This window comes from Sorghum bicolor, chromosome 4, assembly GCF_000003195.3.
Source record: "Sorghum bicolor cultivar BTx623 chromosome 4, Sorghum_bicolor_NCBIv3, whole genome shotgun sequence".
Classification (NCBI taxonomy): domain Eukaryota; kingdom Viridiplantae; phylum Streptophyta; class Magnoliopsida; order Poales; family Poaceae; genus Sorghum; species Sorghum bicolor.
In genome coordinates this window covers 64,395,637-64,411,998 of record NC_012873.2, presented here as the reverse complement: position 1 = coordinate 64,411,998, position 16,362 = coordinate 64,395,637, and the positions used below count along the sequence as shown (strand labels likewise).

Here is a 16,362-nt window from a genome sequence, read left to right as displayed (position 1 = left end):
AGTGATGATAACGGAAAAAGCCTTGTCCCTGCGACACACCTCACGCAAAACACGATCCAGTGTCGTGCGCGCAAAGGATCCGCGCTCCAAAAACTCTCCTAGGAAAATGCCAAAAACAAAACAGCCCCAAAGAAGTCGCAGGGCATATTTTACAGAAAACCCCTCAACTCTATCCCAAATCACCTCCACCATCACTAGGCAGAGCGCCTGGCCGCCCTACATAAACCCTGCTCTCCACTGGCCTCTCTCCTCCTGTTTCCCACACTGCAGTGGCCTGGCCGGCGTCCTCCTCCCCCTCCCTCTGTCTCGCCCCTCTGTCCTCTCCACTTGAGAAGAACACAATTAGAAAAAAAAAAGGCAAAAAAACATTTACCTTTTTTTCTATCTATATTATCTGAATAAATCAAGAAGAGGAAGAGGGGAGGGGAGAGCAGGGAGGGGGAGGAGCAGCAAATCTAGACGCCATAGCAATAAGCTCGCGAGAAGGGGAAGGGGGGAGAGAGAGCTTCGCTGGTGTATTGATTGCTCGCTGCTGCTCCAGTCCTGCATTCGTGCCGTTTCTGGCAAGTAGGTGGCGTGGCAAGCATGGTGCCGGGCTATGACTGCGCTGCCTCCGTGCTGCTGTGCGCGGAGGACAACGCTGCTATTCTCGGCCTGGACGAGGAGGGGGAGGAGTCCTCTTGGGCGGCCGCCGCTACGCCGCCGCGCGACACCGTCGTCGCCGCCGCCGCCACCGGGATCGCCGTCGACGGGTTCTTGACGGAGCTCCCCTTGCTCTCGGATGAGTGCGTGGCGGCGCTCGTGGAGAGGGAGGTGGAGCACATGCCCGCTGAGGGGTACCCCCAGAAGCTTCAGCGACGGCATGGGGACCTGGATTTGGCCGCCGTCAGGAAGGACGCCGTCGATTGGATTTGGAAGGTAAGTTCACTTAATCGATCGATGAGATCCTTTCTCTGCGATGCTAGTGAGATGTGACTCGCGGATTTGCTTAAAGGTCTCTTTTTTAGAGTTCATCGTGGTTCTTGACTTGATTGATGTTCATCGGTATCTCTTCCAACATAAATCAGCATCAAAGCTCACTGAATCCGCATCTTTTTTTGCTGGATAGGTCACTGAGCATTACAATTTCGCACCGTTGACTGCAGTATTGTCTGTGAACTACCTCGATAGATTCCTCTCCACGTATGAGTTTCCTGTAAGTCTTGCAATTTTAGTATCACTGGAAACAGTCCTACTCAAATTGCGTAGTGCTGATGGGAGGAAGATCCAATTCCAAATCATGGCAGGAAGACAGAGCTTGGATGACTCAGCTCTTGGCAGTGGCATGCTTGTCTTTGGCTTCGAAAATGGAAGAGACTTTTGTGCCACTCCCCTTGGATTTGCAGGTGAGTCAGTGCAATGGATCTCATCACTTGCCTGCACATACATTGTGAAGTTTTGTTTGTCTTTTCCAGCAAGTAATTTTTGACTTGTGTGGCAGGTAGCCGAGACAAGGTTTGTTTTTGAGGGAAGGACCATAAGAAGGATGGAGCTTCATGTGCTGAGTACCTTAAAGTGGAGGATGCATGCTGTTACTGCTTGCTCATTTGTTGAACATTTTCTTCATAAGTTGAGTGATCATGGTGCACCCTCCTTGCTCGCACGCTCTCGCTCTTCCGATCTTGTCTTGAGCACTGCTAAAGGTACAATTTAGGATTCAGTCAGATATGATTCCTGAGCTTATTGATTGGTATACAAAAATTCTCAATTTGGCAGCAATCAATTCCTAAAGTTTGACAATTGGGTCTGCAGGTGCTGAATTTGTGGTATTCAGACCCTCAGAGATTGCTGCCAGTGTCGCTCTTGCTGCAATGGGGGAGTGCAGAAGTTCTGTAATTGAGAGGGCTGCTAGTAGTTGCAAGTATTTGAACAAGGTAATAATTTCAGAGCTCAATGTTCCTACTAAACTAAACCATATGGCACTTATAATTGGATGGTAGCCTCTGGGCGCAAACTTGTTTATCCATGTTTTGCCTACCATTAAAGCTTGCTCAAATTGTTTCTGAACTAGTCTAAAACACCATTAATGTGTTTTAGGAGAGGGTTTTAAGATGCCATGAATTGATCCAAGAGAAGATTACTATGGGAAGCATTGTCCTAAAGTCTGCTGGATCATCAATTTCCTCTGTGCCACAAAGCCCCATTGGTGTACTGGATGCTGCATCCTGTCTGAGTCAACAAAGCGATGATGCTACTGGTGGTTCTCCTGCAGTATGTTACCATAGTTCTTCGACAAGCAAGAGGAGAAGGATTACTAGGCGTCTGCTCTAATTGTGATATGCTTCAGGTGTGCTCCTCACCGCTTTAGGAGTTTTTGATTGGTCCAATCATCTTAAATTTAGTTTGGCCGCCTGAGGATTATGGTTTAGTCAAGTAGTTGCTCAATGGAACAACAAAACATGCACACTACTTGGTTCATAAAGAAGAAAAAAAATAACAAGCAGCGTCCTGTGAGCCAGTGCTGCAAGCCAGTTCATGCAATTGGCATCCGTAAGGGGAATTCAAGACCCTAGAGTCCAGGGATGCTGGTGTAGGTAGAGAGGGAACAAGGAACTTACATACGCTGTAGAGATGAGAGCTCTCTCGTACCATTTTGTACTTTTGCTCCTTCAATTTGCAATGAACTTTAGGCAAGGATTGCCTTGGGCATTGAACATTTGTCGAGTGAGAAGAATCCAAAGATGGATGCGGCAGAGGAATAGAACAATTTGATATATTTCATGAACTACAGATATATATTTTCTTTTCTTAATGACGAGCTATCATTTTGTTGATGATAATATGGTTTTTGGCATTCCATTTTGGCATTTTGTTTGCATTGGGCCATTAGTTGATTATGTCCAATGTACCTTCACTGATTATCCTTGATTGCTACTCATCCTGTCTTATCCATTCTATTATCAATCTGGATCACAAACAGGCTGTAAAAGATGAGAATTTAAAATTGATCATATTCAAGGTTGCAGCTGCTAGGTCAGTAAATTATGTGATTGAATTGGGGCGCATAACAGGATCTTGTCCTTTAATTATTTGCATCTGCTTGGGGATAGTATTTCATTAGATCGATGCTGGTGAATCCTCTTGCCGCAGAACATTGTAGTGTGCTTGGACTTTGCAGTATCTGATTCTCAACTAGAGTCCTATCTGTAAACAAAACTGAGAAGATGCATTCATGTGACCCTTATCACTATTGCACCATTTACATAGAGTTTTGAGAAACCTTTACTAACTGGCCAATAACTGGAAACCCCGAAGGGCCAATTGGATTTCTTGAACCCTGGTCCTGGGCGGTCACTGTCGCCTAGCAATGATGTCAAGTACGATTGTTGCTTGAACTGGCAGTTGTTCTCTACCGGAAGTGTAGCTGTATTATTACTTTCTACCATGTACCATCAGTGCATGGCTTGCCTGGACCTCAGTTTTTCATAGCACTGAACAACTGATATACACATCAGTATAAACCATTTGTGTACTAGTGCACAAGATTCCTCTGCACGGCAGAATTTCATAACTTGCTGCAACCTGATTCCTGTTTAAATAGAAATAGGAGCAAGAATTAGCCTGTGAGAATTTCTAGCTCCTAATCAAAATTTTCTTGTGCCCTCCTTTTCCACCGACTTCTGTCGGATTTATTTATGCGCTAGATAACATGAACGCATACTTCTGTCTTACCAGGTAACGGTAGTATGCTGTAGTGTAGACTGTAGTAAGTGTACACTATAGTCTGCTGGTGCTGCATACTATTGGTGCCCCAGCACTGACCACTGCGGGTCTATATGATCACAGTTTCTGCGACAGTCCCAGCCAAATGTCCGGACCAGCTTACAGCTATTGCTATAGATCCAACAACACACTGGCCCGGTCATGCCGACAAGCTCCTGTTTGCCATTTGCTGGACAAAGGCAAATCCCAACCAAATTAAGACACAAGCTCTGCACATGAGCTTTCAATTAGGGTTCTTCCTCACACCTCATAGAATAGGAGGCAGGTAACCTTCCCTCATACTATACGGAAGAGGAGGTAAGAGGAGTAAATGAATGAGAGGCATTCATTTTCTAAAAATAATTAAATGAGAGAGGATAACTAGTAAAATGATTGTGTATCAACCATTCAACCGGCTACTGTCAGTTGCTGTTTCCTGAATCAACTGCTTTTTCTGATGGGCTCCTTCCTTTTACATGTGGGAGCAAATGGGAAAGGCTCAGATCGGTCAGTATTATAGTTCCTTTCCTTGTGTTGCTTGCTTTCCCAAGAGCAAGTGGAAAGCTACAAATCTGGATCGCAGTTATATATGCTTTATTTAAAAAGTACATGAAAGTCACTATGTTCCTGATCCCATTTTTATTCTTTTTGTTATGTTGATTGATTGATAGCACGATCATTTCATATCTGAGAGAAATGTGCAATGCATTTTATCTATGACAAATGTAGTACTACATTTCTAATGTTTATTTGTTACAGAAGGTTCTTTCCAAATGTACCGTTTCCTTTTATATGCAAGATTTGTGGCCATATAAACTCATAAAGGCAAGTGAAGCACATACTTTAATCATGTCTGCAAACGAGGCAAAAATACTTTCTCTGAATCCTGCTGCCTCCGGGCGCTAGCTGAGCCTGCAACTTGCAAGCCATGATCATTGGTCAATCGAAGGCTGTACATTCCCATTCCCAGCGATCTGCCTCTGCTCTGCTCCATGGCCTGACTGACTGGAGCAGAGTAGCTTATCATGACTCCGTTATCGACTCAACAATGGAAGATGATGATGAGCCCCCCTCTCAACCCCAGTTTCGTGGACCTCGCATCGCATCGCATTGCCGGCACCGGCAGGCAAGGCGAGCAGTCAGTAGTGGCGGTGGTGCCTCTGCCTCCGTGGCTGGGCTGGACCTGGACCTGGACCTGGACCTGGACCTCCTCATTAGGCGCTGCGCTGCGCTCCCATGCCTGGTGGTTGCTTTGCTACCACCTGCACGCATGGCTGCATTCGCTTGTCGCGCTACCAAAGCCTAATCGAGCGCTGCACATTAACTTGTCGCCCTGCATGGATCTCGATCGATCGCCTCGCCCTCACCCCCGCCTGGCCAGCAGCAGCAGCAGCTCGATCATTTTGCTCCCGCGCCTCGTTGTCACGCACCCCGCTTGGTTGGCCCTAGTGCGCTCCTGCTTTGACTCGCTAACAGCCCCTTCAAAGATCGGTCGAGAGGCTCAGCGCTGAAACACCCGTGTAACACCTGACCCTGCTGCTGCCTCTGCCTGCCTGTACTCATGTGCCTGGCATTGGATGGCGATGCAGTCCATGGAAAATGGACTGCTACTGTATACATGAGCATGATCTGCTGCATGGGCGCACGCAGCACAGCTGCGGCCGCAGAGGCATGTGCGGATACACTGTTGTGCCATGGCAGTGCGTGTATTCGTTTACAACACCATCAGCATCATCAGATGACTAGATAGATATTACGCGCGCTGTGGCGTCTCGGTGTCTCTCTCCCTCCCTGTCCCCTTCCTCTGCAGCGTGAATTGCCGCGGGCGCCTTGTCTAAAAAGTGAGTTTTGCTGCCTGCTGGTGACCACAACCACACCACACCACACCATTGGCATGGCATGGCAGGTCCAGGCTCTGGCCCGGTACACTCCGTACACATGAAGCCAACGGAATTCAATGGTGTGTTTGGACGACGTACGCACGGGCACGGGCACGGCCCCGGGCAATCCTCCTGGTGTGGTGGCTGGTGCTGCAATACAATGCATCACAAGCCGGCGTACGTGCCCGTGGCCCTCGGAATCTTGTCAGGCTTCACGGATTCAGCGGATCGGCTCCTGCTTTCTAGCGCGTGTAACAGTGTGACTCCAGCGATAAGACTAACAGTTTACTCCGTAACACGGGGACGTGCCAACGAGGACCGGCTGGCACCGGAAGGACTAGCTCTGCTGCAGCTGGTGTGCTGCGATGCATCTATCAATCATGGGAAACGACAGATCTGGAGCTGTTCGGAGCGAGGAGGCAGGGCGTCCGTCCGGTCGACGACGCCGGCGCAGCCACGGCCACGGCCCCAGCCCACCGCGCACAGTCAGGCACAGCACCGCCGTACCCCCATCTGAAAACCTCCGATGGAAAGCCCGCCCGCCCGTTTTCAACTGCGTGCCGTACGTGTCTGATGCGTGACCGTGAGGGGATAACGTGCACGCGGCCACGCGCGAGCGCGATCGCCGCGGATCCGGAGAGAGAGAGAGAGAGAGAGAGAGAGAGAGGCCGCGATCTGATCTGCCAAGCTGGTGCTGCTTCCTTCGAAATCTGGGTTCCGCGCTGCGGATTCGCGGGTTTCTGCGAGCGAAACGGCACGGCGACTGGTCCGTGGCGGGAACCGGGAAGGCTGGATTAGGCGGGCCGGCGGGCGGCACATTTGGACTTTTGGAGGGAGTCCCAGCGAGAATTTCTTTTTAATTCGTTATTAAAAAAAACATTTTCGGAAAACAGACATAAACTCGAACTCACCTATTCAAACTCAAACGCATACGCACCAACAGTAGCGACAGCCATGTTTAAGTCACCAAGTGCCGTGGCATTAGTTCTTTTTGTTTGGCCTTTAAACAACCTTATTATGTTCACCTTTACATTACATTCCAATGAAAACATGTATACAATACTTCGCACCCGAGTAAATTGTATACCATCCCTAATTGGCTAATGCGATGCATTCAAAAGACTACGACGACAGATATTGAAACTAATGAAGTTGGCATATGTTTCGTTATCGGCGGATATGGCACCTTATCACTAGTCACTAGAATAGTAATTATCCAAAAACGCAACCACTCATGTTGATGAAAACTTAAACTTAAGTGGATAAGTTCTATTATAAGGAATCTAGAACTAGGTCGCGCTTAGCAAGAATGATCATGGAAAGAATATACATATACCCGATCGCCGGAGACCTTGGTGATTCTTTGGATCATAGATTTGGATTATTACAATAGCTTCAAACAAAGAAAATTATTTGTCGAAATGTTCTAGAAAATACGAGATTAATTGGAAAATAAAAAACCTACACCATAGGATAATTAATAAACAGTAAATTTAAAATAACATAATTAAGTAAAAGCAACAATTGTATTTCATAAAATTTGAAAATAAAATATCTAAATAAAGATCCCATATAAAAACAATTAGTAAATGCAGATTTAAATAAACGGTTTCGCTTCTGAAACGGGCCTTTTCATATCGGCAAAAAGCCCAGCCCAACCCAGCCAGTAGCCGCCGCCTTTGCCCTTGACCTACCGTCCTAGTCAGAGTCACACCCTTATCACTTTCCCCAAATTAGAATCAAACCCTAGCTTGTCCTCCTCCACGATTTGCCCCGATCCCCACCAGGCGACTCGCCGGAACCCTAGGTAGCCGTAGATCCAACGCGCCGCGCGCGCGGCCGCCTCCATGGCGACGCTCAAGGATCTCCTACCGGCGCCCAAGACGTCGGCGTCCACCTTCTACGACCACAGCAGCGACCCCTGGTTCAAGGAGCGCTACGGCGGGGAGTCGGCGCAGGCGGCCGCGGCAGCGAGGCCCGCGGCCGCCGCCCGCCCCGTGCCGCCGTACGGAAAGCGGACGGGGTTCGTGCCGCGACGGCCGGAGGACTTCGGCGATGGCGGCGCCTTCCCGGAGATCCACGTCGCGCAGTACCCGCTCGGTATGGGACGCCGCGATGATAAGGGCGGGTCCAAGATCCTTGCGCTCACCGTGGACGCGCACGGCAGCGTCGCCTTCGACGCCGTCGTCAAGCAAGGTGAGAACGCAGGCAAGATCGTCTACTCCAAGCATAGCGACCTCGTGCCGAAGATAGCCACTGCCGATTCCCAGGCGACGTCAGACGACGACGAGGAGCAGAAGCAGATCGAGGAGACCACTGAACGGACCAAGGCCGCCTTGGAGAAGGTTGTCAACGTCCGCCTCTCTGCAGCTCAGCCCAAGAATGTGCCGACTCATGATTCTGAGTCCAAGTTCATCAAGTATAAGCCGTCCCAGCAATCCGCGGCCTTCAATTCAGGTGCAAAGGAGAGGATCATTAGGATGTCAGAGATGGCTGTGGATCCTCTTGAGCCACCAAAGTTCAAGCACAAGCGTGTGCCCCGAGCATCTGGGTCACCACCTGTTCCAGTGATGCACTCGCCGCCACGGCCGGTTACAGTGAAGGATCAGCAGGATTGGAAGATCCCACCTTGCATTTCAAATTGGAAAAATCCGAAGGGTTACACGATTCCGCTTGATAAGAGGTTGGCGGCTGATGGGAGGGGGCTGCAGGAGGTGCAGATCAATGATAATTTTGCAAAGCTTTCTGAAGCATTGTATGTGGCAGAGCAGAAGGCGAGGGAGGCAGTGCAGATGCGCTCCAAGGTTCAGAGGGAACTTATGCTGAAGGAGAAGGAGAGGAAGGAGCAAGAGCTTAGGGCTCTTGCACAAAGGGCACGTATGGAGAGGACTGGTGCCCCGCCTGCACCGTCAGGTGTACCAGCTGGTGGCGGCAGGGGAGCAGTTGAGGCTGTTGATGAAGATATGGATATGGAGCAACCACGTGAACCACGTGAACCGCGTGAGCAGCGCAGGGAGTCTAGAGAAGAGAGGGAAGCAAGGATTGAGCGTGATAGAATCCGTGAGGAGCGCAGACGTGAGAGGGAGAGGGAGAGGAGGCTGGAAGCCAAGGATGCTGCAATGGGCAAGAAGAGTAAGATCACTAGAGACAGGGATCGTGATATCAGTGAGAAGATTGCTCTTGGTATGGCAAGCACTGGTGGTGCAAAAGGTGGTGAGGTCATGTATGATCAGCGGCTGTTCAACCAGGACAAGGGAATGGACTCAGGTTTTGCCACAGATGATCAGTACAACATCTATTCTAAGGGTCTCTTCACAGCTCAGTCCACGATGTCCACACTATACAGGCCTAAGAAGGATGGGGATTCAGATGTATATGGTGATGCAGATGAGCAGTTGGAGAAGGTTATGAAGACTGAGAGGTTCAAGCCTGACAAGGGATTTACTGGTGCTTCAGAGAGGACTGGCAAGCGAGACAGGCCTGTGGAGTTCGATAAGCAGGAAGAAAATGATCCATTTGGTCTGGATCAGTTCTTGACTGAGGTGAAGAAGGGTAAGAAAGCTGTGGAGAAGATTGGAGGTGGAGGAACCATGAAGGCGAGTGGTGGGTCCTCAATGAGGGACGATTATGATGGTGGATCTGGGAGGTCCCGCATTAATTTTGAAAGGGGGCGCTGAGGTATCTGCTCTGCTTCTGCAGATTTTGAATGCTTTCTCAAATATCTTCTAGCAGGAGGTCATAAGAAGCTGAACTCTGATAAGAAGAGTGTGGCACCTGTGCTGTTACTCATGTGCCTACTTTCAATGGTTGTGCTAAAGAGTGTACTATACGGATCCTATGGTGTCTATGTACTATGTTTTGTATCTGTTCATTATAGGATCTATGAACTCTGTTTACATGTTCCATCAATTTTTATGTTACATGTTATTGGGCTCTATGATTTCATTGGTTGCCCCTCTGGCATATGGATGGCCTCAACGTGGCTATTTGTTGCCATGGTACTGGAATTGCTGCACAGGTGCTCATTCCGTTTATGAATTTCTTGGTGGTGCTTATTAGATTCTTTCTTTCTGCTGTTATTGTGGGGATGGTATTCATGGTTCACTGATGTACTCAATGAGATTTTGCTTTGTGTCATGTGAACTGTGGTTATCTGTCACTCCATTTCCTAGTAAAATGTCCTTGGTTTGTGTGGAGTGTCCCTCATGCTCTAGTTTTTGGTTGATGGTAGTTTTCAGTTTTTCTGCAGTGTCCTTAACTCATTCCATAGATGACTGGGTGTCTGGGTGGATTTATGTCCTGTGAATACATGAATTGTCAGTGGTTCATATTCTGAGGGTCAAATTGTCAATAGTTCAAATTCTGTGAGGGTAGAAATGACTTCACTGTTATGATAGTTCAAGGTAGCTTTTACTGAATTTTAGTTATTTTTTGTCCTTGTAAATTTTGGAGTCCTGGTTTGTACTAATTCTCATGTAAACATTTGTTCATTTACAAAGAAGCAAACCTTTCTATGGCAATATTTTTTTGTTTTTGATACAGAGTTGTATAAAGTTGCTCGATCTATATTTATTGTTAAAATTTCATTAGTTTATTTAAAAGAAATTTAAAATTTCCTGATAATTGCGCATCTGTGCGATGAATGCATGGCAGGTTGCTATACTAGTATGCCCATTGCTTGGCTGTTTGCATGAGCAACAGATGACATACTTTGCTTACTGGTATCTTGTAGTAGAGTGTATATATGTTTTTGTGCACGCTTGCAATCAGATATTTGAAACTGGGGCAAAGCATACTTTGCTTACTGGTATCTTGTAGTAGAGTGTATATATATATATATATATATATATATGTGTGTGTTTTTGTGACGCTTGCAATCAGAGATTTGAAACTGAGGCAAAGCATACTTTGCTGAATGCTATCTTGTAGTACAGTATATATGTTTCTGTGCACGCTTGCGATCAGAGACTTGGTGACAGCTTCAAATCTGTGCACACATGTTTTCGTTCTCCACATACCTACCATGATAATAATGCTGCACCAACAGCTGGCTTCACCTGTAGGTACAAACAGTATAGAACTTATGAACACTAATTTGGAAGATTTGAAGATGTGTCTTAGACTCTTAGTTTTATCTTTAGTCATGTGGACTGTGGACAGTCTTGTTATGTATTGGTTGGCTGCAATTTTGGGACTTCCATTTTTCCATGTGAATTAGGCCTTGTTTAGTTCACCCTGAAAACCAAAAAATTTTCAAGATTCCCTGTCACATCGAATCTTGTGACACATGCATGAAATATTAAATATAGACGAAAACAAAAACTAATTACACAGTTTAGCTGTCATGAGACGAATCTTTTGATCCTAGTTAGTCTATGATTGGATAATATTTGTCACAAACAAACGAACGTGCTACAGTTGTATGCACGATTGATAGGTCCACTTTGCTGACGAGCCATCTGAACCCTGTGATCAAAGTTTAAGAAAGGTACTGTAAAATTTTAGACGAAATACTTAAATTAGATCTGTTATTTTATTGTTAGATAACTGAGAGTTCTTATTGCGCTACGGTCTGCGTTTTCGAAAGCAGATCCTCCCTGCAATCCTGGGTGACCAGGGATCTCAACAGGAATATTAATCACGAACTTTCTTCTGCTAGTCGCTCATGTATGTAAAACAAGCTTGTGGCATGGTTAGGGGTACCTCGATCTTTGCATTCTGATTGTAATCCTGCAAAGTTAAGCAATAAAGGTCCGAATGTCCGATTGAAAAGAAAAACTTGCCTCCGTGGCAGTACTTTGGTTCGAGATGAGCCGCCATCTGCTCTTCTTAGTTCTCAGACACCTCGATCGGCAAGTGTTCTTTTATTCTGATAATCCTGCGAAGTTAAGCAACGAGGCTCCAATTAAAAGGAAAATTCTACCTCCGTAGTCCATAGTACCTTGCTTTGAGACGGGCCGGCGTCTGCTCGTTTGACATGGGCTAGCAAATCACCTTCAAAAAAGGAAAAACTCCACATTACGGCCTTGTTTAGTTTGCAAATTTTTTTGGGTTAGGATACTATAGTACTTTCATTTGTATTTGGTAATTATTGTTCAATCAGACTTAAAAGATTCGTCTCGTAAATTACAGGCAAACAATATAATTAGTTATTTTTTATCAATATTTAATGCTCCATGTATGCGTTAAAGATTCGATATAATAGAGAATCTTGAATTTTTTTAAACTAAACAAGGCCTACATCTCTCAGTTTTCGCGAAAGTTCATTTTTTGTCCATAAACTTTAAAACCAAGCAAAACATTTCTCTCAACTTTTAAAATTATTCATCTCAACTCCCAGACCATAAACAGTTTTGAAGTTGGTTTTGTATTTTTCTCTTTTCTTTATTTCGATTAAATCCTTAAAAAAACATAATAAATAAATCACAGAAAAATTATAAAATAGAAAAACAATTTTGTTGGACTCCGCATGAATAGATGTATACGGTGAATATATAATATGATGATATACTTTAATATAGCATGCTTTAGTATAAAGTTTTTATTGTAGCTTTAGATCTATGTTTTTTTGTAATTAAATGGAATAATTCATAACTGCAGTTTTTATGGTCCAACTATTGTGAAATTTTTATAATAGGCTAATTATTGTACGCTTAAACTGTAGTAAAAATTGCATACTCATTAGATCATATATAACTTAGTTATAAAAATATCGAAAAGGAAATTCTGTCTCCGTAGTACTTTGCTTCGAAATGGGCTGGCATTTGTTCGTCTGACATGGGCTAGCAAATCGCCTACAAGAAAAAGAAAAAGGATTATCGGTATCGGGCCCATCTTGGATTTTCTGTCACTTTTTCTTCCACAGGAATCTAGTCTCCTGTGAACCGAGTGTGACATTTCACTCGTGCCCACCACCCAAAAGAAACGGAAAGAGAGCAGAAGAATATTTCGTTTCGCTATAGCATTCCTTCCGATCTCATTCATGAACAAGTTGGGGTTGGTTTTGGGGGCCGTAATCGGTCAGGATTTCGCACGGAGGCCGTCTCCTCGGCCGGCGCCCTGGGTGGGTTGTCCTGCATTCAGTTTCCTTCGCTCCTTTGCTCGCTGTGATTGATTCGGATGCTAACAATCTCGCTTCCGATCACGAGGACGCCACTGCGGCCCTCGTCGCTTTTGGCCGCATCGATCCGTTATGCAAAACGCTATCTTTAAGACTATGCGTGTGCAGTCCAGCAGCGTCGACAGTCTTCATATAATCTCTCAGGACTCAGGACAGCCAAATTCAGCACTGCCGACCAGTCGCCCCCCAGCTCCTTCGTTTTCGAACTTTATCAAAGTAGAAACATTCAGGATACTCTGTACATTGTACCTACCTACTAGTGAACGAAGAACGATCCCGTTACGCATTGCACGCATACGCGGATTTTGTCGTGATCGTATCAGTCCTTGTCACCAATTGTCAAGAGGCGCATATCATGAAGGAGACTAAATGGACCCAGCAAGATTTGAGCGAGCGAGGTAGAGAGACGACGGCCCGCGAGGCGCCGATGAGGATCTACCTACGCGTCCTCCTCATCCCTTAGGTGTACGTGGGGAGGTCAAGCAAGCAAGCAAAAAAAAAAAGCCATGGAAATTTAAAGGAGGGGCGTGGAAAAAACCGGCACACGAACCAGGGGCCGCGTACGTGCGCCGTGCACGCCCAAAGATCGCGCCCCCGGATTCGGCGATCGCTCCGTCGCCGCCGCAACCTCACTGCACTGCAGGCAGATCCCCGCGGGCCGCGCGGCCTCCTCGTGGACGCCAGGGTCGCGGCGTTTCGACGCGTCCACCTGCCGGGGGACGGGGCCACGGCCACGGCCACAGCGCCGCGGGGGGGCTCGGACGGGTCGGGCCCCGTAGCGCCTAGCGGTGAAATGAACCGATGGACCGTGACCGGGGCCGGCCGCCGACGGGCCGCCTCGGCCACCATCGCGGCGCGGCGCGGCAGCAACGTGCGCCGCGCCCGCCCCTGCCCTGGCGCTGCGCGGCGTAGTGTAACGTGTCGTGCGTGGGCGAATGCCGAAGGGCAGGGCATCGGTGCGCGCCAGTGATTACCTCCCATGCCTGCCTGCCTGATGACTGGTGATCGACTTGCCTTTCCAATCGTCAAAAGGCAGCTGCGCTGCACCTCGTGCCACCAACGCTGTGGCTTGTTTTGTCCTCATCCTCAGCGATCTGCTGCCATGTTACAAGTCTACCCGCCCATGTGAATCGTGATAGATCTATGATAGAATGATGAATAGCACCGTTAGGACGAGGAGTACCTAATTCCACTGACAGTTTTTTTTTTGTTCTTCTCCCTACCACTTTTCCGCGAGGAAGGAAGGAAGCTTCTCTTTCTCTTTACGTGCTGCCAAACAACCACCACATCACAAACACATTGTTATTCTCTGAACATTATATGCGTAAATCAACCACTTTGAAGCCCTGAACTTCTTTTTTATTACACAGTAAGCCTGTTGTTGTTTTCCCAACAAGAAATCATCTCGTCTGGCGCCACGACCACGAGATATTTATCGCATGATTGATTGTTCCAGGGATCCTTTGATCACGACCTCTGATGGAGCAACGGTGGCGCCAATCAGAGCTTAGCTATATATATATATCACACTATAGCTATACTGTACTGTGCATATTCATCAATCCCGCCACTTTCAAAACAAGCTTTTCAAAGGAGCGGACAGGAATTGCATAGGATCGATCGGAAACTGTACCAGATGTTCACTGATTTCAGCATCGCCACTATTGAAGTACATGTACACCACCACCAACAACAACAGGAAAAACATTTTTCTCCTGGCAAAAACCGCGGTCCTCCGATCTGAACGCGACAAGCGCCGATCCAACGACCGTCGCAAATTCGACACTGCAATCACAATTCTGAAAGCCACAAATCAACCTCAGACGACACGTACTGCAATTTCGTCAAAAGCCACTGAGATCTTCCGAGACTCGGGCGCGAAATTTTGTCGTTGGTGAGACTGAGAGGCGAGCAATGATGCGTGGCCGATTGCGATTTGGACGTGGGCAGCTTCTTCGCTGGTGCCTTGTGGCATGGCATTTGGCATGGGCCTTTATCGTGGTTAGGCAGCTCGTCCCGTTCCAAGATCACACTGTATTGTCTTTTTCGTCATCTTTCTCGGTAGATGCTAAGCGAAAGATAGTGAGCTGCTACGTTTTTCAGGCTTTGCGGAATTCAGCCGCGAGCCGTGTGAGTATCATGGCCACCCTTGTGTGTGAGGTGTCGAGATTTGACAGAGATAAGGTGAAGAACAAGGGTGCAGCCAAGATTATTTTTGGCTTGTAACCAGGTAGACCTTTAAGGGTTTACCAACAAAATGATTGTGGCTACACTGTTTTCCTACCGTCAGGTGTTGTTGATTGACTGATCGAGGGTTGAGACTTGAGAGTGAAAAAGTAATCGGAGAGAATTCTGGATAAGGGTCTCATTTCACGTGGACAAGGGGAAAAAAAAAGGTCGTTTTGTGTTTATGTAATCTTGAGGTTACGTTACGTCGCAAGACTGCAAGATATATACATACTCCTATATCGAAGATAGGATATATAGTTGACAGGACCAACGAAATGACCGCTTAGTTCAGACGAACCGGTGCTTCGAAAAGTTGGAGATTTCTGGATGACATGTATGGATTGGTACATATCTGCGACTGCGAGTGCTCTTTTGGAGGTCCCAAGTGGACTAGAAACATGCAATTTTGCGTGACTGTGTCACAGGAAATCCAGTCCACTGAACGCTGGCCACCGTAGCTCATGCGGTGAATCGATGACGTCGTACGTTCCAATCACCATGGTAGGGTTCGATCCGATTCCCGTTGTTCCTACGCAACTACGCAACGCAACTATCTCTATCTAAAGTCTAAAGTTATTTATTACCTCGAATAATATGGATTTAGAGTCTAAATAAGACTTGGACTCCTATTTTTTCTATCTCTTTCTTCAATAAATATGCTGCCACATCAGCAAAATACCATAAATAATATGTAATTAATTGTCTTAGACTCTGTGGTAGAGTCTTACATTGTGAGTGCCCTTATGTTTCTTCCGTGTGAGATGTTTATTATAAAACACACAAATGATACACTAAGTTAATTTGTATTTGTACAGAGATCTTGACTGTGGTAAGTCATTACAATTACTATTACACAAGCACCTGTAAAAAATTAGTTTTTTTTTCTGCAGCAACTTAATTTCTGTTCGATTTATGCAGAACCCTGGCATGCCGGGCCAAGCCAAACATCCTCGGCATTTACTGAAGCCGCATTGGTCGACACCAATCGAAATCTGAGACCGAAGCACGTCGGCAACGACAAATGGCACCCAAGCTGAGCAACCAGAGCACGTTGCACCATTTTGGCGATCTAGCCGGCCAAACCGCCAAAAGCAAGACATCGCGGGACTTGCTTGTAGCAGGAAACTGCCAAACAGGCTAACAGCATCCCAAGCACCAAACTTCCCTTCGTTTTCGTTTCGCCCACCACCACCACCCTCCGGTTAGGCACACAACTGAAAATATTATTGTTCATTGAGTTATTATGAAAGAAAAATATTACTAGCTGTCAGAAAAAATACGACTTATAAAATAAGCGAACTGAGCCAACACACCGCATCTGTAGCCGGTTCTAGGCAAGTTCGTGATGGGCTCCTGCATGCCGGCAAAAGGGTATCTTGGGCAGCCCGACTC

General features: G+C 46.7%; 2 protein-coding genes across 2 annotated transcripts; both read left to right on the top strand.

Annotated features, from left to right (window-relative positions):
* On the top strand, positions 243–2,819 carry LOC8078902 (cyclin-D3-1). The gene is made up of 6 exons (XM_002454539.2): positions 243–918; positions 1,109–1,195; positions 1,287–1,385; positions 1,481–1,682; positions 1,792–1,913; positions 2,077–2,819. Exons 1-6 carry the CDS (start codon positions 586–588, stop codon positions 2,308–2,310), a joined length of 1,077 nt encoding a protein of 358 aa, XP_002454584.1. The 5' UTR covers positions 243–585; the 3' UTR covers positions 2,311–2,819.
* On the top strand, positions 7,332–9,566 carry LOC8075185 (SNW/SKI-interacting protein). The gene has a single exon (XM_002454538.2). The coding sequence runs from the start codon at positions 7,469–7,471 to the stop codon at positions 9,296–9,298; it is 1,830 nt and encodes a 609-aa protein (XP_002454583.1). The 5' UTR covers positions 7,332–7,468; the 3' UTR covers positions 9,299–9,566.